The sequence below is a fragment of the Dendropsophus ebraccatus genome, chromosome 1 (genome assembly GCF_027789765.1).
Source record: "Dendropsophus ebraccatus isolate aDenEbr1 chromosome 1, aDenEbr1.pat, whole genome shotgun sequence".
NCBI lineage: Eukaryota > Metazoa > Chordata > Amphibia > Anura > Hylidae > Dendropsophus > Dendropsophus ebraccatus.
In genome coordinates, this window is record NC_091454.1 from 139,704,871 (window position 1) to 139,728,860 (window position 23,990).

At 41.9% G+C, this 23,990-nt stretch overlaps 1 protein-coding gene across 3 annotated transcripts in view; it reads right to left on the reverse strand.

The window, feature by feature from the left end:
- Positions 1-22,886, reverse strand: part of MAPK8IP2 (mitogen-activated protein kinase 8 interacting protein 2) — a 54,226-nt gene extending 31,340 nt beyond the window's left edge. For all 3 annotated transcript variants that reach the window (XR_011360832.1, XM_069956301.1, XM_069956300.1), the window contains exons 1-2: positions 22,429-22,886; positions 5,967-6,072 (exon numbers count right to left, since the gene is read on the reverse strand). Coding sequence is in view for 2 of the 3 variants with exons in the window: in XM_069956301.1 (XP_069812402.1) it covers positions 5,967-6,072; positions 22,429-22,493 (171 nt within the window). In the remaining variant the exon portion in view is untranslated. The remainder of the gene's footprint in view (positions 1-5,966; positions 6,073-22,428) is intronic.
- Between the last annotated feature and the right edge of the window lie 1,104 nt (positions 22,887-23,990).

Genomic DNA, 23,990 nt, shown 5'->3' on the forward strand with positions numbered 1-23,990 from the left:
TCAGCCCCTAATGCTTTCAGGTATGGTGGATTCTTCCTTGTAGAAGGAAAAATAATCCAAATATCTGAATATTTTCTGTACATTCCATTTATGTTATGTTATTGTCAGGACTGTATCTTTGCGGAGCATTATGCGCCCCTCGGCTCATGCTGTGCGGCCGAGAAGGCGCTGATTTTCTTGCCATTCTGTTTCTGTGTTTTGTTTTGTAGTGTGTGAACACTGGTTATTTGCTCACCTTGAGAGACACACCCGACTTCACCTGCTGAGTTCTGTCTGGCCATGTCTGGGTTAATCTGTGTTAATCTGTGTTTTGGTTCTGCTGTTACTGACAGGTCTTCCTGCCAGTGATCTGGTTTGTTCTCAGGTGTCTGTGCTTGGAGATCAGGGGGATGGTCCAATGATGTTCTGGATCAGAACCCTGGCCTCCTATATAACTTCCTCAGTCTGGGATATCATTGCTGGTTATTGACTTAGTCTCTGCGTGCTTGAGTTCTGCTATTATCTGTCGTTTCTCAGACCCTTCTGCTTTGTGTTCTGACTATCCTTGCTAGCCGCCTGCCCCTGACCATATTGCTTGTTTTTTGACTCTGCTTATTGGATTGTGATTTTGTACTTTTGCTTCCTGATTGTTGTGACCCGGACTGTCGACTATTCTTCATTGTGTTTTGTCTGTCTGTCTTGTCTTTGTGTCCCACCTAGCCAGTGCAGGGACTGCCGCCCAGTTGCTCGCCGCCATCTTAGGGCGGATTGTGGCAAGTAGGTAGAGGACAGTGGGCGGGGCTGAGCTTAGGGCTCACTGTCTTGTCTTGTCCTGCTGTCCGGATCCTAACAGTTATCCTAACCAGTTCTGTCCTTTACCAGTGGCGGCTTCAAGAAGAACAGCTAGCGGCCCACTCTAGAGCCTATCAGGTAAGACCCTGTACTTTTCTATCAGTCATCACACTGTTTGATCCTCTTACATTAGTGATAGAGACTGGGATAATGTCTCCCAGTCTTTATATAGTTACATATAACATGATATATGTTTTATGTGCAATAGAGAGGAAACTGAAAGTGATTTTAAAAAGGAGCTGAAGAGGGAGTGCAGAGAGCAGAAGAAGATAAGCCGAGCACTGAAAAGGGAGAGGAGGCTGGCTATGTAAGTAGAGAGATGCAATACACTAACATACAGACACATTATAGATCACACCACCATATAGACGTCTTACTGCCCCAATAGAAGACATTGGTATAAAACCTGTCTGCACACACTATATATCTGCACACACAGGCGCCATCTAGTGGTGCCAGTCATGGGGCATATCCTGCTGCACAAAGATGCCACCGGATGTGAAATGCCTGCTGGAGAGTCAGTCAGTGCGCTTCACCCCTGGGGGTCTCTAAAGCTTTTTTCATTTCAGCTTTCTTCTTGTTATTCCTTAGGATAAGATCATTCTTTCGCTGCTGCTGCCGTCCTAACATCATGGACTAAACTGTGAGTATACAAGATCCTTTATGTAGTCATTCCACACAATGCCCCCCTTACCTACTGCTCAGAAATGTCAAAAATAGCAATACATTTTACCACCCACACAGGAGATGCGATCAGCCGCTGAGTGGGCGTTTTCCCCCTCCTCAGCTGATCGCTGAAACCTTTACACCTGGCGATTATTGGCCATATATTTTTAGCAAGACTCCTTGCTAACAATTGGCCTGTGTAAAAGGGGCTTAAGCCCAGCACATTGTCCTACACTTTTAGAGTTAGAGCAGTGTTTCTCAACTCCAGTCCTCAAGACCCACCAACAGGTCATGTTTTCAGGACTTCACAGAGGATATAATTATAGTCAGTGCACCAGTAACTGCCACAGCTGTTCGTTGTATGGGATATCCACAAAACATGACCTGTTGGTGGGTCTTGAGGACTGGAGTTGAGAAACACTGATTTAGAGTGTTACTTGTTGGTACTTTAAGGCTATGTTCATACAACATATGAGCTGTAATAGAAGTATAAAGTATCCTTCACCTATTTGCTTAACATCATTGTTTGGTGTCTCTCTGCTCCTACAGATTTATAGAAACATCTTCAACATCTGGCATCACCATCTAGCATCACCATCTGGAATTACCATCTACCACAATCTGGCATTACCACCTTTAACATCTGGCATTACCATCTTCCTATAACATCTGGCATTACCATCTGCTTATAACATCTGGCATTACCACCTTACCATACCTGGCACCCTCCTCTCCGCATCTGGCAGGCACTGCTAATACTGTGCTGAAGACACATTGGCTGGCAAGCACACAGCACTGGCCCAAGAATGATGACTGACAATCCGGGTACATACACATATACTTCATCCTCTCTGAAATTCATCCTGCTGTTAAACCTTATTTAACCGCAATTCCCCTTTAACTATTGGTTATTAATAAATCTTTATCTTCAACTGCATTTTGTGTTACTTGCATTGTCGCTGCTCATATTAAAATTACTCGGATCATCTAAAACAGGGAGGGGGCAGGGTGTTCTTTACCATTGGGCAGGAAGGTAGGCTGCTGCCCAGGGACCCATCACTCTTAGGGCCTTATTACACAGCCTGATATTTAAGAGTAATATCTGTGCTATTATGGAGCGGGAGGAGTGGGGAGGGGGCCGCAAGGAGCAACATAAGATCATCTGGGTGGAGCATGGAAAACAGCAGTGGTCTGGTGCTGCTGCTCCTATTACATGGAGCAATGGCCAGCAGACCGTTGCTATCGTTATCGAGACTTTGGTTCATGCGGAAAGGTAACGATCAGCTGACATCTTGCATGTTGGCTGATCGTTGCCTTTCTGCATGAGCTATTACACCAAACGATTATTGTCCGGAACAACTGGTTATTGTCCAAGTAAAATATTCAGGTAATAGAAAAAAGATTGTCGGTCTCCAGCTTCTTAAAAATTCCAAATCTTTATTCAAAAATCCACATCTAAAATCAGAGCTTTAAAATCACGCCGACGTGTTGCAAGGTAAGCACCTCTTAGTCATGGCAAAGATAAAATGAATTACAAAGATATAAATGCACTGTGCAAGATGTGACGCTCCCTGTAGGAACCTCCTACAGCCGTGGGTAACACCTGAATTAGAAAAGCGACATGACCTGCTCACATACAGAAAACTGGAAAACGTGAAGCGGAATCAGTAAATGTAAAATAAATCATTCTTGTAATTAAGTTCATTAGGATATCTGGTATTGAACTTGAGTATCCAAAATGCTTCACGTTTTCTCAGCAGATTCTCCCAGTTCCCTCCTCTTAAGGGGTCTATTCACACGTTCCAAAGCACTCACTTGTTAAGTATCAATGAAGTGCCTGGAGAAACCAGAAAGAGACTTACGTAGATTGTTAACCCCAGGATTCCTGATGTCTCCTAAATGTTCTCCTATCCGTACTTTAAGTTTTCTAATACTAAACCCAATATATTGGACATTACATTCCGTACATTCTGCAATATACACTGTGTGGGTGGTTGTGCAATTGATTTTATTGTGTGACTTATCCCTGTGCTACATGAAGTTATGACTTACCGTTTTTTCACAAACGCACACATGCCGCATCGCGGCTGTGCGCATTTGAAAAAGCCCGTAACAGAAAGCCAATTATCCCTGTTGTTGTAACTATCATTTTTATGTAGTACGCTTGGGGATAAAATGTTGCCTATGGTTTGGTCTCTTCGTGCCACACATTGAATACCTGAAGTTAGTATCTGTTCACATTTATGATCTTGGTATAACATAGGTAAGTATTATATTATATAATATAATATTGCAAATATTTTTGTACTGTGGACTATATGTGGTGGAAAAAGTTATACAATGTTCTGTTTTCTCTCTTTGTTGGATGTTAACTCTTTCACTGTCAGTGCTTCTATCTAGCAAATGATATGACCTACTTTGTCTTTCAGCTATTTGTCGCGCCCGATTAATTATATGTCTCTCGTAACCCCTCGCTTCCAATCTAGCTTCTAGCTCTTGTGCAATGTTGTTATAGCTTTCAGTATTTGAAGAGTTGCAACGTATTCTAATAAATTCCCCAATTGGGAGATTTCGGGTTACATGTGACGGATGGCTACTTTTGGCGTGTAGAAGGCCGTTTCCTGAGCTGGGTTTGCGGTAGAGACTAGTATGAATAACTCCATCCACCAAACTAAGAGTAAAATCTAAAAAAAGAAATTGACTCCAGTTTATACTCATGTGTAAACTGAAGATTTAAGGTGTTGGAATTAATATAACCCCAAAAATCTTTGGCTTGTGTCTCTGTCCCCAGCCATACTAGGAGGAGGTCATCTATGTACCTCCTGTACCACCCAATAACCCCTAGATAGGGGTTATGGGCACTGTACAAGATGACTTCCTCCCAGTATGCCATGTAAATATTAGCCAATGATGGCGAGAAACTGGCACCCATCAGACACCTCATTAGCTGCAAATAAAAACTGTCCAGAAATTGAAAAAATTATTAGATTACAAAAAATTGTGTAACTATCAAAATATAATCCTGTAAAATTAAACCATAATTGCTATATTTGCACAGATGAAATTTTAGGGCTTGTAAGGCTCGGTCATATGGTATACTAGGATATAGGGCCACTACGTCACACAATAGCCACGTGCCACCGGTAAACTGAGGCAACTTTTCAATGTTAGATAGTAGACTTTTGCTGTCCCTAATATATCTAATTATAGGGGGTTCACCTGCAATCTCAGGTCAGTTCAGGGGTGCACCACCGTGCTTTTTTAAACCAATTGTTTCTGAGGGTCACCTCCAGGCTCTAACATACGATTTTTTGGAGGCTCGCCACTACACTATCGCCCAAAATTGTCTTGAGGGTCACCACCAGGCTGTTGCTAAGAATTTGGCGTAATGGTGCGATTAGGCAGCCTCAGAGGCATCCATACATGCTGCCCCTGCTGTTTCCTGTCTACTCATTCCAGCCCATTCTGGTCTGGAGTATCAAGAATAAAAATCTGGAGTCATTGCAAAGAAATTTAGAAAATTCTGACTGATTATATTTAACTGTTATGGATGTACCTCAAGAGAGCTGTCATATTGACTGTCTGTTCTGAATTACAAGTTATACGTTTATAGTGCGGACTGAGAATCAAACACCCTGACACACTGATGGTTAAGGTGGATCTCCTTTATTCAAAGATGGCAGCCAGTATATATATCCTGGGGCGTGTGTTCTTCTACTAAGGCTCATGTCAGTACTTCATTGGCTAATGTACAAGAGTAGTTAGTTACGCAGCACTAGTGGTTACTTCTGTAAGCTTTAAAGGGGTTATCCAGCGCTACAAAAACATGGCCACTTTCTTCCAGAGACAGCCCCTCTCTTGTCTCCAGCTTGGGCGGGGTTTTGCTGCTCAGTTCCATTGCAAAGAATGGAGCTTGATTGCAAACCGCACCTGAACTGGTGACAAGAGTCATGTTGTCTCTGAAAGAAAGTGGCCATGTTTTTGTAGCACTGGATAACCCCTTTAAGGAATGTAAACATCTCTACTTGTTTAGAAGGTCAGCGCCATATTGTAATGGCTTCAATAAATATACAAAGTATCACATCCTTAACATTACATTGTATAAGATTTAATCCTAACAGTAATGTCCTGACTTGATGATGGGAAGCTACTATATCATTGCTACAATTTATTTTTTGTCCACATGTGATGCCTTCATTTTGTTATGAGACATTATGAGATGCTGTTAACTTGACCTGCGTGATATAGTACAGACAAATCACTGGATGAGAAACCATTTCTTTCTGGGAGAAGCTGCAATGATAACAGTGGTGAATACATGAATAGCTGGATCAACTGCTGTTTGTTATTAACCTTCTGCTCTAGCTCATAGTGGGACAATCCATATAATGTGCAAACTCCCAAGTAGACAACATGATTGACAGTTGTTCTGTTATTTAATATAATGCATTACTATAGAGTCACATTACCTTGTCACAGTGGTCTGAGTCATAATTTAGTCCGATTCCACAGTCATCTGTAATTTCTGATAAATCTTCATCATCAAACTCCTCCAAACTGATGTCTTGTGATGGCCTAGTTATAAGAAGAGTGATGACAGCTTGTCAGTATCCTGAGCTGTGACATTGTGCAGCAGGGCAAAGGACAAGTATGTTTTATCAGAATAAAAAGTTGGCACTTCTTCAATGGAGGGCTGTGAGACATTAGCATGATATATTTAATCTTCAGGGATTCCCTGGGCACCACCAGCTTTATAGAAACAGTTCAGTAACATTTCCCTCTGCATTTAGACACACTATTCGCTAAGTTTGCATTTCTAGCTATAAAAGCTTGTCAATGCAGATGTGAATGCCCGGTACTTTACTAATGGATGGTTCTTGTGCTTGCCTTCAGGACAATCATTGATAGCATTCCACTAAAGCACAGAAAGCAGGAGGGGAGCCAGTGCACAAAAACAATATTGTGAAACTAGTAGCCATTAACTGTAAGAAAAAAAAAGTTGTACTAGATGTAGTCATTATCAACTGAAGAAATGATATGGAGTATTAAAGGGCATACTTCACAAATAGGTCACATAGGAGAAAATCAGAAAACACCAGGAGCATTGTAAACATAAAAAAAATGTTATGGCTTGTGTGATCAAACAGAGTGATGTATAGACACCATTAAAACCAAAATTCCACCTTTAGGGTGCCTTCACACGTAACGGATCCTCACTGGATTTCACAATGCAAATTCACATGTGAGTATGTAAGTTAACACCCCGCCGCCCGCAGCCCCGCTGCCGAGCCTGACATGCAGCGGCGTCACAGAGCAGGTAATGTATGCTCTTGGCTGCGGGCGGCGGGGGGTTAACTCACATACTCACAGCGGGATGTCAATCCCGCTGCGAGTATGTGCTATCATAGGGATGAATGGCACTGGATCTGCTCTGCAGCGGATTTCGCTGCGAATTCAATTTAGGGGGGAAAAAAAACTAACGTGGGCTCCAGACTCCCCTTCAACAGGTGATGTCAGCAGAGAGAGTGATAAGGTATGTTGAATTACCACTGACAGATCCTCTTTTTCTCACAAAGGAATATGCAAAACATAAATGCTTAGCCAGGCTGAATTCTCATCTGTATTGGGGGGGGGGGGGGGGGGGGGGGTGACATCAGGAGAGATATCTGTTGGTGGAATAAATATTTGGCAAACCAACAGCTATTACATGTGTATGGCTAGTTTACAGGGGCTGTATGTAGAATCATTCCCCCTCCTGGAGACTAACAATTTATCCTATACCTTTTGTCTCCTTCCCTCAGTTTTGAGCTGCTGCTTTCTGCTGAAGACACAAAAATCCTCTCTGCTCTCAACCCTTCCCCCTCCCTTATGAGACAGCTGATGTAAACAAGATCACTGGCTGGCTGTACTGTGTGAAGCTGGGAGGGTAATACGAGGTCAAGTTACTTGTGAAATTACTGTTATTACACACCTCCACTGTACAGAGTCTCGAAACAGTGCAGGGAGTTTCTTACAGTCTCAGAAGGGAGGGGGGAGGAGGAGGTTGAGAGCAGAGAGGGTTTTTGTGTCTTTAGCAGAAAACAGCAGTTCAAAACCGAGGGAAGAAGACGAAAAAGGTATAGGATGAATTGTTAGTCTTCAGGATGGGGATGATTCAACATGTATTTTAACTAAGCAAATAACCCCTCAATGCTGTTAAAAATCTTGATTTCATGTTTGGCCGGAAGAACAATAGACACAATTATGGTCTGGTACAGTGTGTAGAGCTGTTTATACATTTTACATACAGGTACCTCTACAACAAATGGACTGTGCTAAAAACATTCTTTGTCTTTTCATGTAGAATAATTTTATAACTACTTCTATACTCCATGTCTTCTCGTCTTGTGATCACACGACTAATGGACTGGTCCCTGTGCTTTCTGTGCTTACTACTTTAAAGAGGTATTCTAGGCTTGTTGAAACTTTACAGGGGACAGTGAGTAGGGTGATGTCACTGTGGCACTTTCATCTAGGGGCCCGAAGCAGTGGTGGGGTTAGATCTGGAGCAATTGGAGTATGCTTTTCCCTCCTAGTCCTTGCCCCCTGGAATACCTAGAATACCCCATTAAGGCTAGTGTCAGACACCGGCCCACCTGTATCACTCTATCTGAGACTAAAAGCAGACACAGCCTTCTACAGATCGCAGACCATTTTGAAAAATGAAATCTGAGCTGCGATTGTGTCCGATTTATTTTTCAAAATGATAAATCTGGCCCTGTGTTTTTATGCAGTTTTTTGTGGCAGTTTTTTTTATTCCGTTTTATTATTTTTTAGCCAAAGCCAAAAGTCTTCTAACTTTATCTTAAAAAATGACTGGAAAACTGGCATAAAATGCTGTGTGTAAATCCTCCCTTATGCTGAGCCTGAGACTTAAGAAATATTTGACTCTGCATTTCAAGCTTGTCACAGATACATGAACCCTAGTGAGTTGCTGACTTTGCATCATTTAAACTTTATCCTTAAAGGTTATTAATGCTTAACACTGTCCCAGTACATTTTCCCACTACTAGAACAGTATCATTGAAAACTTTAATAAAAAATAATGAAACTCTGAAATCCTGTAAAGTACATATATAGCACATGGGATTGTGGTCCACTTAAGTAGATGTATTTTCCAGGTTATCTGTGCATTCACAGTTAGCTTTAAGTATTGCATATTACATGCACGTACTGACAGTCCATTAGACATACTGTACACACTCAGTGTTCCTCGCTTTACCACAGAATATGTGTTTCTTAAAACATGGGAACTAATTACAGTTATTACCAAGCTTGTCTGTAAGATGTTGTGACTGGAGCGCAGTAGTCAGAAACAACTGCAGGAGGAGAATGGAGGGTTTCCACAGCTGTACAAAGCCTTTGCATCTCACACCCATTTCCTAAATTCTAAGTCCTGCACTTTACATGTGACCACCTTTAAAGGGAACCTGTCACCGGGGATGCGGGCACAGAGCCCGCCCGACCCCCCGGTGCAGACCCTGGATACTTACCCTTTTCGGCGAGTCCCGTTCCTGGAGCCAGTCCCAGATATTTAGATATTTTGCTATTTAAAGTTATCTTAACTGGAGCTGTGGTTAGAGGGGTAGTTCAGTATAAAAAAATCTTTCAAATCAACTGGTGTCAGAGATTTGTAATTTACTTCTATTACAAAATCTCAAGTCTTCCAGTACTTATCAGCTGCTGTATATCCTGCAGGAAGTGGTGTATTCTTACCAGTCTGGAGAGCAGAAGAGGTTTTCTATGGGGATTTGCTGCTGCTCTGCACAGTTACTGTCATGGACAGAGGTGGCAGCAGACAGCACTGTGTCAGATCGGAAAGAACATACTGCAGGACATAGAGCAGCTTTTTAATAGAAGAAAATTACAAATCTCTGGCACTTTCTGGCACCAGTTGATTTGAAATATTTTTTTTCTGAACATCCCCTATGAGTCAGTTAATGATTTTGTTACTGAATTGTTTTGTTCATATACTGTTAAAATTAAGAGGCCATTGCCTAGCTTATGCCACTACTCAGGTATTTCTTATTTTAATGAGTTGTTGGTCAATGCTACAGTTTAATTTACATCACCCATATAATGATTGCACATTGAGAAGCATATTCTCCTAATAAAGAGGAACTGTTTATATGTCCACTAGAGATGAGACATACAGATAGACAGAGACTTTTTAATGGGAATCTAACTGCTGCTCTGACCATAGAGGACTCCCCTGTATGATATGGACATGCTCTAATGGAGTGTGAAGGGAATCTGGGGACAAACAAACATCTGACAGTTTTACTTTATGCCCTAGAACAAATAGTTTCAGACTGTCTAAAAGCACTATATAAGACAGAAAAAAAAATAATCCCAATGGATATTAGTATTAGAATAGACATTACAAGTGGGGAAGCTGCCTGTGCCAAGAGCAGTGCAGCCACAGCATAGTAAAGCAGAGCTATCAATGATTGACAGCTATCCCCACTCGCTCTGCTTCACTATGCAGCACCTGCAGCAATTTTACTGCTGCAATGAAAAAATATTATTACTATTATTTTCTTCAGCTATATTGTAGTTATAAAGATAAAGTTATATATTGCAAAGATAAAAAAACTTAAAAGAAATGTAAAAAATAAAGAAATCATCTTAAACAATAATGCAATTACCATGTAGATTTCATTCTTAGGACCAGTGGGAATCTCACATATACCACAATGTGTTAACACATCCTAATGATATGCCATTGGTGTATAAAACTGGAATCACCCTTTAAGAAGAGGAGACCTTAGAGAACAAACATTACAGGGAATGCCCACTAAGCTCTAAACGTGTAAATCTACCAGCAAGAAAGGAACGCAGATCCTGGAAATATGGCACAATGACAAAATATGGTACTATGACAAAAGATTGTAACATACTGCACAAGTCCGCTGCTAATTCCAATATTTTAGCATTTTTCCAAGAGAGCAGGACAGAAAATGATCTAATATTGATAAATGGCTTCCTGGTATCATTTACATAATGAAGACTAGCTAAAATTACATGCTGACATCTGTTCATCTACAATCCACAAGAAATGCTCATTTATCGCCTAATTGGTGACCCTAAGGGTCCATTTACACAGAAAGATGATCTGACCGATTATCTGCCAAAGATTTATAGCCAAAGCCAGAAACAGACTATAAACAGAGATCAGGTCATAAAGGACAGCCTGAGATTTCTCCTCTTTTCAAATCCATTCCTGGCATTGACTTCAAATCTTTGGCAGATAATCTGTCAGATAATCTTTCTGTGTAAATGGGCCCAGAGTCTGCCGTACAAACCCGGGATGCAAGTGGGATGTTCGTCAACAAATGATGAAAGCGAGGGGCCCTACAAACCATCCAGCAATCTGTACATCAGAGATCTTTTTGAAAGCAAAACAACCCAAAAAAAGTGCTATACAAATTCCACAAATAATCCACCGGCAAGAGATTTTATTGGCACTACATCTCCCAGCAGGCATAGATATCAGGTCCTAAATCCTTAAGGAAGCGCTGGGAAGAGTGAAACGGCCATCAGCTTAGGTTGTAAGGAGAGGTGTCTCCATGTTCCTGGGTGTATGTCTTTTGGATATTGAATAAGGATCAAGTTTTATAGTAAGTGTAGCTGGACATTTCAATTAAACGGGCTTGCACCACGGACCAATGACACAAGAGTGCTTGTCTTTCCAACTACAACATATTACATAAAAATACAGAACCTGAAATGCAAAAAGTAGACTGCACCTCTCAAAATATAACAAAAATAGCCAAAAAGTTTATTTACGTAAATGCAAGAGACAAACAATTAAAATCACTTAAAAACATAAATAAAATTCAATCCACTGGTACTGGTACAACACACAGTGAAACCGGACCAACCCAAATAGATAAGCAAGGTAACAGCCATATTAGAAAATATAAATAAATACCACACAATAGTCACATATGGAATGAAAATTATGGAATTATTGCCTTACCTTTTCATTTTATATGTGACTATTATGGCTGCAGAATTTGACTGAATATGACTTAGCAACCGCTTTCCCCTTGAGTATAAAGTAAAATGGCCGTTTTATTGCTTGAAAAACAGCCCAAAGTACTTAGTGTGCTTTAATCCTGCTCATAGAGCTATGCGTATAATTATATCCATTCTCTAGAATGGCGACAATTGTATACACCTCTCAGCTCTGAGCGGCAGGCTTATATCTTCTATGCCCTGGTTTTTTCAATTACTCAGATGATTAAAATGGTGTGAAATAGAAACACAATAGATATTACAAAGTTGCAGAACACTGCTACCTTATACCTGTCACTTTACGCCTCTCCACAGTTCGCCATAAAGACACAGCTCAAGCATGGAGATCAGGTTGCCGAGGCAACCGTCCACATCTGGTGAATTCCATGTACAAGGCTTATTAATTAGAATTTGTTTGTGCGTGGAACTCCCTGGATGTGGGACGTTGCCAATTTTTCAGTGTGAGTTTCATCTCCATGTCGAACTGTGGATAGATGCGTAGTGAAAGGTGCCCTTCGAGACTATGGGGGAGATTTATCAAACATGGTGTAAAGCTAAACTGGCTCAGTTGCCCCTAGCAACCAATCAGATTCCACCTTTCATTTTCCCAAGAGTCTGTGAGGAATGAAAGGTGAAATCTGATTGGTTGCTAGGGGCAACTGAGCCAGTTTCACTTTACACCATGTTTCATAAATCTCCCCCTATGTTCTCACACAGTAATATAGAAGCAAAATCTGACAATAAAATGCAAATAAAACACATTTTTATTTGGCACATAAATTGGTGCTCTGGCCTGGAACCTTTTTTCACAATTGCTGTGGAGAGAGTGGGTAAAAACAATTACATCCACTGCCCCCCCCCCCCAGCTCCAGCACTGCCAGCCGCATTGAGCTGCTCTGGTCCCCGGTCTACGGACGCTTCCTGGTCTCAGATGGGGCTTCTTGAGATGTGACGTTTGAGACCCACTCAGCCATTCAGCAGCAGAGGCAGGACACCATTTCAGGCACTAAATGGCTGAGCGGGCCTGCCTACGTCTCGTCTCAAGTCTCATCTCAGACTAATGGTGCGTTTACATAGAGATATTTCTCTGACAGATTTTTTAAGCCAAGGCCAGGAATGGATTTGAAAAGAGAATAGATCACCAGTCTTTCCTCTATGACCTGTTCTCTGTTAATAGTCTGTTCCTGGCTTTGGCTTCAGAGATCTGTCTCTATGTAAACGCACCATAAGGGTCCTATTACAAGCAGGGGCGGTCTTGGCATTTCTGGGGCCCCAAGCGAAGTTATGTCTGGGCCCTTCCCCCCTCGACACGTGTTCCAAAACAATAGACCGCTGTGTGTTGCCCCCAGTAGTATATACCCCTTGTGCACTACCGCCAGTAATATATACTCCTTGTGTGCTGCCCCCAATAGTATATACCCCTTGTGTCCTGCCCCCAGTAGTATATACCCCTTGTTTGCTTGCCCCAGTAGTATATAGACCCCTGTGTGTTCCCCGTTATATATAGCCCCCCGTGTGCTCCTCCAGAAGTATATAGACCTCCTGTGTGCTGCCCCAGTTCTATATAGACCCCCTGTGTGCTCCCCCACTAGTATATAGGTCCCCTGTGTGCTCCCTCAGGGGTATTTAGCCCCCCTGTGTGCTCCCCCACTTGAATATAGACCTCCTGTGTGCTCCCCCACTTGGATATAGACCCCTGTGTGCTCCTCCAGTAGTATATGAACCCCCTGTGTGGTTTCCCCAGTAGTATATAGACCCCCTGTGTGCCCCACCAGTATTATATAGACCCCTTGTGTGCTGCCCCAATAGTATACAGACCCCTGTGTGCTCCCCAGTTATATATAGACCACCTGTGTGCCTCACAAGTAGTATATAGACCCCCTGTATGTTCCCCCAGTAGTATATAGACCCCCTGTGTGCCCCACCAGTAGTATATAGACCCCTGTGTGCTCCCCCAGTAGTATATAGCCCCCCTGCGTGCTCCCCCACTTGGATATAGACCTCCTGTGTGCTCTCCAAGTTGTATATAGACCCCATTCTGCTGCCCCAAGTAGTATATAGACCCCCTGTGTGCTGCCCCCAGTAGTATATAGACCCCTTTGTGAAGCCCCAGTAGTCTATAGCCCCCAATGTCTCCCGCCCTGTCAGTGCTGCTGCATGTAACTATGAGTGCTCATTACGAGTGCTCATAGTTACAGTTCAGATGGCAGCAGCGAGTGGGGCAGCGGCCCTGTCCAGCGGTCTTGAGCACAAGAGCGGGGCGTGGGGGCCCCCCTGGATGTTGGGGGCCCCAAGCGATCGCTTGGGGTGCTTGGTGCCAAAGAACGCCACTGATTACAAGGAGCGATTTTTAACGACTAACGATTGCAAACGAGATTGCTTATCATTAACCTGAAATCATTCACCATATTAGGGTGCGTTTACACAGACAGATTTATCTGACAGATTTTGGAAGCCAAAGCCAGGAATGGATTTGAAAAGAGGATGGATCCCAGTCTTTCCTTTATGACCTGATCCCAGTTTATAGTCTGTTCCTGGTTTGGGCTTCAAAGATCTGTCAGATAAATCTGTCAGTGTAAACGCACCATTACACAGAGAGATGGTCGTTAGTTACGATCGTTTACTCCATCTGATCCCAGCAAAACAATGAACAATGAGCAATTACACTGAACGATTATTGAAAAAATGCGGAACTTGAGCGAACGAATGTGAAATTACAGCGAAAGATTAGCGAATGATTAACAATAAATTTAGTTTCAGATCTAAATCAACGATCAAGGATTATTGGGAGGCGGTGTATGACTGGATTAAAGGGAAAGTGGGACTTGGTTTTGAGTTTGGGCCTGCTCTGGGAATTCTTGGGGATACTTCTGGGTTGAATATAAAGGGTAAAACCCTTAGGAAGAAGATACTTAGATGGACCTTTTTTGCTAGACTTATGATAGTGAGACAATGGATGGCATCCTCTCCTCCTTCCTTTCAAGGTTGGGTTAGCTTTGTGAAGAATTATGAAAGGTGGTTTAATGGCGGGGGGAATTGAATTGTAGGGGTTATTTATTATAAAGGTATATATGTTTGGGAAATGGTATGTGTACAGTTCTATATGTATGTATCTTTGTTTCTGTGTTAAGTGGCCAACTCGGGGGGGAGGGGAGGGGAGGGGGGGGGGGAGGGGAGGGGAGGGGGGGGGAGAAAAAGGGAAAAAAAAAAAACGATCAACGACACACAAACAATTTTTCGATAGTTGCCTGCAATTACACGGAACGATTATCGTTTAAATTCGAACAATATAACGATTTTTCGCACAATAATCGTCCCGTTTAATAGGGCCCTAAGAGGTGGCCAGAAACCAGGGACTGAAGCAGCTGGATGCGGGTGGCTGCAAGCCATAGTAGGGCATGGAGATGAAACTCACGCTGAAAGATCAGCAATGTCCCACACCCAGCGAGTTCCCCACACAAGGTAAATTCTAATTAATAAGCCATAATACCCCTTTAAGAAAACAAATAATCTGTCTCTCTACTGAGATCCCATGTAACAGGCTATACTCAGTCCCATCCATATTTTATATAGAGTTGAAGGAATTTCTGTATAGTAATGAATGATGGAGCTATTATTTTTTTGATGTTGGGCTAGAAGCAGTTCACAATTTACCTTGATATCACAATTTTTTATTCCACCATGTAACATTATAAATGCGTCTCTGTCAGGAACTTGCTGTGATACCACAAGTGTATTTCTGTCAGTAAAGTTAGTGTATGTGGAGATCAGAGAGGTAAGCTTCGGTGACATCACCACCACATTGTCAGACAAATAGCTGTCAAAGTAGTTTCAGTCAAAAGAATTTTTGTTACCTTCTGCTTTACCTTCACTGCTGTAACAAAAGCTAGTTCATTCGGGTGCAACATCACAATGCGGTCTCAGTTAGGCTCCTTTAACAATTTGTAGGGCACTATGCTTGTTCCCATGTAGTTGTCACAACTGAAGGGCAGCAATGAAAGATGTTGGCTGTGGTCAGAACCCCACTGTCCTATATACTGTTCTTGGTCATGCTGTGCATGGTGTTCAGCCCTGGCTCATTATTTATGAATAAATTTATTTTAATAAAACTGGAAATCTGATATGGTTATTATTGTGACATGATATGGTTATTTTTGTAAGGAAAAAGGCTGACCAGCTTCATGTCAGTAAACAATGGTGATGGTTTCTTGCTCTCAATACATCTCTTTGTCTCTTATTGTGAAAATTTTTATTTCTCATTTATTTTTTTTCCTCAGGGAGATACGCCACCTACTGGTCTGACAGTAACTTACCTCCTTTTGTCTATTAAAACACATGAATGCTTTCAGGAGGACAGGCAGAAGTGTCACTTGTAGCTTCTGCATAGTCTGTAACATGGCTCCATGTCTACCATGTGCCATTTATAATACTGGTGTCTTCTTTTGGGGAACCTCCCATGTGCCAGGGCTCCAGTGCGATCACTACCTCTGCACCCACTATAGTTATTCCTCTGCTGACAACTATCTAATGCGTATGACCAGCCTAAGAGAGCAGATAATGTTCACTTGATAAGTAGTAAATGTATTACAATGCAAGCCCAATGTAAAATGCTTAGCTAAAGAATGATCTCCATTCACTTATAAAGACCTGACCTGTATCCATATCCTCTGTTAGGGTGTATGGAAATTATATCTATCCCCTCACTCTGCATCCCCCTGTATGAGCTACAGTGGAGAGCCACTCTAACAGAGCCGTCTGTCTATGAATTACTTGGTTTCCATCTATCTAAATTGCTGGCAGGTAATGCTTCATGTCTCCTACAGCATCCACTGCTAGGGAAATGTATAGCTAGGTTATTCTCAGAGACCACATACATTACAAAACTGCAGAAGCATCTACTCTCTTTATTAAGTGCAGCATAAAAAGAAGGTTAAGGACTCCTTTAATTCAACATTTTTTAGATTACTGGTTTACAAAACATATGGTCCACAAGTTAAGCTATTAAGACTTAATTCCACGCAGTTATTGAGAAACATAAATCCAGCAAGCAAGAACCGTAACGAGAATCCTTTAGTAAGTAATAAAAAAAATCTACTGGGAGAATTTACTATCACAGATATAAAATGTTTTGCAATTTCTTAAGTGAAAAGCGTCCTGTCATGTAGATTTCAGCAAATTTACAAAATTAACAATTCTGGGGCATCTTTTATTAGAACATGTGCATTGTGTCATTCTATTGTAAATAAATGGGCACAACCATTTCCATTGTCTAGTAATAGGTCATACACCTACTGCTGTCCACACAGTGCTAACAGAATCAGGCTATGGCTAAATTCACACTAAAGCTATCATTGCTGACAGACGTCCAGAAGACATCCAAAATTTGCAGACACTGGCTGTCTATAATGATTATGATCATTATAGACGGCTATCATTAGTAAATTTTGAACGTCGTTTTGACGCCCAACGCCAATGACGGCCACATTCGAAGTGTGAACTTAGCCTATATATGTATGTTACTGACAGAGGAAATGGCAATGTTTAGTGGTCAGTTTGGTCATATATTTTCAGGCAGAATAATAAAAGAATGACACAATACAGTATTCAAATAAAATGTGCTCCATCATGTATTTCAATACAACCAATATGATTTCATGTTTATCAATACAAACATTTCCTGAAAGAGATATGTCAGGAGTGGTGAAAGGTCCTCTGGAAAATTCTTCAATGGCTGTAGAAAGACTAATGGTGCGTTTACACTGAGAGATTTATCTGAGAGATTTTTTAAGCCAAAACCAGAAATCAATTTGAGAAGAAGATAAATCTCAGTCTTTTCTTTCTGGCCTGTTTCCTGTTTATAGTCTGTTCCTGGCTTTGGCTTCAGAAATCTGTCAGATAAATCTGTCTGTCTAAACACACCATTAGTTATTAACGTGAAAAGTATCTCCAAATTATTTATTCATAAATTGGGTTTATTGTAAGGTACGTAATGGAGTTTCATTAAATCAGTCAGTGACTTTCAGCAATGAGAAAGAAAATCTAGTAATAGACATTAAATCCACTAAATCCTTAAACCATATTCACATACTAATCCTGTCTTTCAGAAGCGGAAGCTGTGATCAGTCTATTAAAACCCAGAAAAGATCAAATGTAAGTTGGTTTAATGAAAAAGGCTAATAGGCATCACACCATTATACCCAGAGGTTTCTGACTCTAACATAGCTTGGTTTTTATCCTTTTTTTTTTCATTCTTTACTTTCTTCCTCTTGTGACTGATGGTGGGCAATAAATCAGGCTTCAATGCTTAGATATTGATTTCATGTTATGAGTCATTTCCTGCTAAAGAAGCCTTTGTGAGTCTGCTGTGTGAGCCAATAGGATTTTGCACTGGAATTCTGCGTTAGGTTATGTTTCCACACAGTCTTTTTGCTCAATATTTTGCAACCAAAACCAGGAGTGGATAAAAAAACAAACACAGAAGCGCTATTTTCACACAATGTTGAAATTGGCCGCCATTTAATGGCAAATAACAGCCATTATTTCAAAACAAAACAACGGCCCATAATTGTAAATTCTTTGGGTGGAGAGTGGAGGCCCGCAAGAAATCCCAATGAAAATATGTGGCAGGTGAAAATATGTGGCAGCACAGGCTCCGCTTGAAATTCCACCACTTCTGCTTAGTGTGAACGGGCCCTAGCAAAGATATCACAGATAGAAGTTGTAAGGGTTCATTTACACAGAAAGATTATCTGACAGATTATCTGCCAAAGATTGAAGCCAAAGCCAGGAATGGATTTGAAAAGAGGAGAAATCTCAGGCTTTCCTTTATGACCTGATCTCTGTTTATAGTCAAATCGTTGGCAGATAATCTGTCAGATAATCTTTCTGTGTAAATGGACCCTAAGATACAAATAAATGGGTGGGAGCACATACCCAATTCCTGCAGTCTTCCACAATCCACAGCATAAGTCAGGAACTTTATAATATTTTATGCCTAAAGACCCAAAACAGAGTCTTACTGGCTTACATAAAAGTGATATATCACAGCCCCATTTAGTAGGATAATCACATAAAATTATTTTATTAAGAAGAAAATGGAGGGATGAAATGTTCTTTACTGCAATAACTTACACCGACAGACACAGAAACAACAATGTCATATACATAGATTAAATACCTACCAGTGGACTAAACATAAACCTGTCCTAAATTATATACATGCAATGCCTACAGTGAGTAGGGATTGGAAACACTTGTGATCTTGACTGCATCTATTAGAATAGCCCTAAACAGCAGCAGCACTATGAGTAGGTTTTCATCCCTTGCTGGCTCAAAGAACCTTCTGGAGAGTGGATTTCTAATCGGATCCATATTTACCTGTTATTGAAAACCTGCAGCCAGTTGCAGAATGCTGCAGATGTAACATCATGAGTTTTGTGGAATCAGCCATCTGCCTTTTCTACCATTATGGTATGCATTATACTGATTACCTTTAATGTCTGTTATTTTTAGAATAGGAGTTTCTAAGTCACATTATATAATCAATATATCTTCTATGATAGCAAAACAATAAAATGTAGACTCATGACAAACAGAAGAAATGCCTCTGCTTCTATTTTTTGCAATTTTCTACTTGAAACTAATCTTATATTGGTAATAAGAGCTAAGCACCACCCTTAATCATATTATTCCAACTCCATCACTGCTAGATGGGATTCATAGTGCTAAGTAGCTCATGCTTTTGAATGGTGCAATAAAATGTAGAACCAGATTACAACACAGCAGCATTGGTGGACACAGACAACAGAGGGCTCCTGTGCAGGAACCTCTAGTGCTCTAACAGCTCATCAGCTTGTAAAGATTGTGTTGATGGGTTAAGGTAGGATTTGTTGGGGAAGTGAGTCCCAGCATATGGGGGGAGCAAGGGGAAAACTGTGAAGACGGTGGTGCGAGGCAAGAGAAGAGCACAGATAGGGATCTTGTGAGGATCAGAGATTATATGAAGGGCAGTATCAGGAGATCAGGTTACAGATATATGGAGGGGACAGGTTGTAGACGGCCTTGTTAGCAGTTTAAGCTGAATTTGCTGGGTGATAGGTAGGCAGTGAAGGAAGAAACGGAAGAGGAGGTGGGAGGTGGATGATTCAGGCAGTAGAGTTAGGATTGGACTGGAGGGGAGCAGAGGTGTTACAGGAAAGGCCACAGAGGAGGATATTGCAGTTGTCTAAATGGAAGATGATGAGCATTTTTGTGTAGTCAAATCTGAGCCAAAAACATTTGAGAAAAGTTCAGTCTCTGCTATTCAATCTAATGTACTTTTGAACATTTCTACCAATTTTTGGGTGGTTGTGGGCCCCTTTACATTCTGGGCCCCTTTTCCGCTGCACAGAATGTATTTCCACCCTTGCATAGCAGCAAGCCATAGTCAGGCTGAGGCAGCATAGCCCTGAACATTACAATTCTTGGTAGTCCTAAGCTGAAGACAACAACAATTACGTTAGCTGAAACTCTGTGTAACACAATTGTGTGTCTATGACACATTATATTAGGTTATTAAAAAAACACAGTTACACAAGGAAATGAAATTTGACTCATCCTTTCCTACAAACTTCTGATTCCAACAAGCTGAAAACATACAGTACGTCAGAATTATATGGTCAAACACTCACCACTGGAAAAGCAATTTCCTGCCATCCAGACAACTAAAAAATAACTCACCTCTTATTGTACATAAATAGGAACATCATACATGATTCACATGACAAAGCATAATGGTAAATTCAGATCATCTTAAGACTCTTTTCACATTGGGTTTAAAGTATGGACTATAGATATATATTTGGAGACTGTTCTGATGTAGACTTGCTCCATTCACTTATCTACAGATCCCCCAGTGCAGTGCCTAATATAGGACATGTTACAACACCGAACCACTAAGGCTGCCCAATAATAATGGCAAATGAAATCCCTCCACACTGACAGAAGCATTAGCAGTAACTCTTGCAGGCTTCTCATTGGTCTTTGTAAGACAGTATGAGTTTTCCCCTTGTTTGATATCAATGGCTTGTTGACATATATTTATTCTGCCATCTTTCTACAAACATAGCTTTTTCACCATCCAAAACTCATGTTTAGTCTCAATATCCATCCAACCTTTTCCCACATGATATTAGCTAATCGCAAGATATCACCTCTGTAATCTTTTTGAAGCTGAATCTGTCCCATTTCATCCACAGAAGCCTGAAGAAGTCCTTCAGAGTTTTCCTAGGCCTCTTAATGGGCTCCTTATATTGCTAATCATTCTCTGGGTAGATTTATTATGCCATATCCTATTATTAGATGACTGACTATACTGTACTCTAAGAAGTATTTTCTTGTGTTCATCCCTAACATTTCCATAATATCCTTGGCATTGAAATGCCTTTACCTCGCTGTCTGTGCCACTTGGACTTTCCCGGTGAATTTATACCACAGACGCATCACAAATCTGAAGGAATCTCTATTTAATACTTATACAAACTCTTAGAGGAGGATTCCAGCTGTGTACTTTTAAAACAATGGCTTCTTTTTTCAGGACACGGATAACATACAGGATACATGAAGGTAGATTCTATGCATTTTGGCCTGTCCTTTATAATAACCATGTCTTACTAAAGAGGCCATTGTTGCTGTTGGACTGTGATGTTGCCCTGCACCTCCATGCACAGACTCAGTATAGTAGGTGGTTAGAGCTGGACTTAGCTTTCCATTTTATATTTACTATAAAACCAGTTAGTTATTCCAGCAGTGATGTTGGTAAGTCAGAGTAATAGCAGTAAATAGTTTAATAATTGTAATGGATGTAGATGTATTTATTATTTTAATTGTCTATTTTGCTTGTTATAGGGGTAGAGGTGGTAGGGAAGGTTTCTTGCCTTGTTGCCCTGTCTGACAGTCAAGTTACACAGCTTTGATACCTTAAAGACAACATTTTGAATAATAGTTAACAACTTAGATTCAAACTGGACAAATATAAAAAAATTTTTAAATGAGCTCTGAGACCAAAATAAAAGTCTGTGTTTATTGGTGCCTTCATTGTGTTATTAGCTTTATCTACAATTCATATCCCAGAAAAGGCTTTCAAATAAAATATGTTAATAAAAATGTATAAAATTAGAATGTGTTGTGTGACTGGGGACTAAATCAGTATATAGTGTTTCCATGTAAGCATCCTGAATCTCTTACACACTGCCTCCCTGGTGTGGATATAGGCCCAGAGTACTGTGCAGATTACTGCAGCAATGCTATACAGTCCTACATACTGGGCATTAGGGTAACATGGTCATATTTACTGCATTGTGAGCCAAATACCATACAGTGGCACAACAGGAGGAATACAATAATATGCGGATGCCAAGGTCTATGCAGAAAGCCGTACAATGTCCTTCAGCATTCACTAGTTGTCAGAAACTGATGTTTTGTCCTTCATTTTGTAATGTAGGTTACATATTAATTCTCTCATTGTAGACAGTAGAGTAGATATTGTAGCTGTGTGTACCCAGACAATACAGGTAGGTGGACAGGGCTAAGAGCGTGTAGAGGCGGTAGTATGGTCTAGTGGCTCTTACTATGGAGGGTACAGGCTCTGTATCATACACATCATGCATTGTGCTCTGCTGCTATGGAAGGCTGGTGTTGTTGTTCTGTTTCCAGTGTCTTAAGATGTCTGGCACAGGTCCCAGTGCAGTCACTGGATAACATGGAGGACAGACGTGTCCTATGATGTAATGTGAGTGCCCCCAGCACATGGCAGGAGATGGAGCAGTGATCTGTGGGCACACACGCCTGCCATCCTTACCTACATACCACCATGACATAGGAGCTGGCTCTCACCTGCAGCCCGGGGGGTCGAGGGAGTGGAAGGTGGAGAGAGAAAACATCTCAGCTCGATCCGCCATCTTCAGCCACAGAGGAGATGGACTGGAAGCGGCTCATACACAGACACGCCCTGGGGACAGGAGCAGCACAAGAGAGCCCGGGCCTCCGGGGAGAGCAGGACAAAGAGGGCGGCTGCGGGGGACGGACAGCGCCCAGTGACAGCGCCCAGCACTCACACCATGGAGCCTGGCAGCAGCAGCAGCACTCCTGCCTCCTCACTGATCGCGATGGCCGTGCTGCGGTGTGATGCAGTCACATCCAGGAGAGACTGCACAAGCTGGTAACCAATACACAGACTGGGGGAGGGGAGGAGCGGGGAGGGGCTGCAGGGATGAGAAGGACGCCCAGGTAATGCCCAGCCAGGGGACCAGTGATGGAGACGAGGGAGCGCCAGGAGGAGAGGAGCTGTCCGCTGCCTGCTGGTGCTGAAGCTGCTGCTGCTGCTAGTGGCGCCCACATCCAGGGCTGCGCATGCGCAGCTGCACCGGGCTCACGCTCCACACTGGCCGGGGATATCTGCGCCACATACAGCTGGCACCACTGGCACATGGGCTGAGGAGCACTGACGTCACCTGATGGCTCAAATCCCCCAGATTAACAATAACCCAGAAATGTAAGATAAGCCAGGAGCCAGCTGCTGAGGGAGGGCTGCCAATAGCTGCTGCCCAGGAGGGCACTGACAGCCTGCATAGTACCTGCTGCTGCTGCCTCCATTACTGTCAGTCACCATGCATGCTGCAGCCCCCTGTAAGGGATTCATAGAAGGGAAGTCATGGCTGTGCTGTTAATGACTGGCAGAGGAATATTACATGTGAGAAAAGTAGTGTACCTCTATGCAGTCAGCAACTAGGAATAGGCAAATGATGAGAGCTGGGCCAGCTGGGCCATATCACAGCAGCAGCAGCAAGGGGCATCTGTGGCCGGGGCTTTTCCCTAATTGTCACAGCTGTGAAAAGGGGAGCAATTCTGATGTTACATCGCTGCCCCCTGGGACACACTCTGTATGATGTGTCTGCTCCATGGGTAATAGGGTGGCTGGGATGGGTGCTTATGCAGTGTTGCAGCCAGACACCTTACAGGGAACCAATCAGCACCATTATGCTCATATAGCTCCCAGATGCAGCAAACATAGAAGATTGTCGGCAGAAAAAGACCACTGGGTCCATCTAGTCTGCCCTTTTAGTATTTCCCTTCTTATTATCTTAGGATAGATATATGTTTATCGCAGGCAGGTGTTCATTCAGTTATTGTAGATTTACCAACCACATCTGCTGGAAGTTTGTTCCATCTACTACTCTTTCAGTAAAATAATATTTTCTGGTGTTGCTTCTGATCTTTCCCCCAGATACCCTCTCACTGTGTCCTCTTGTTCTTGAGTTCAGTTTTTTAGTAAAACATTTCCTTCCCTTTAGTCCTTTAACATACGTAAAGATTTCAATCATGTGCCCCCTTTCCCTTCTTTCCTCCAGACTATACAGATTCACATCCTTGCGTCTTTCCCGATATATATTATGCCT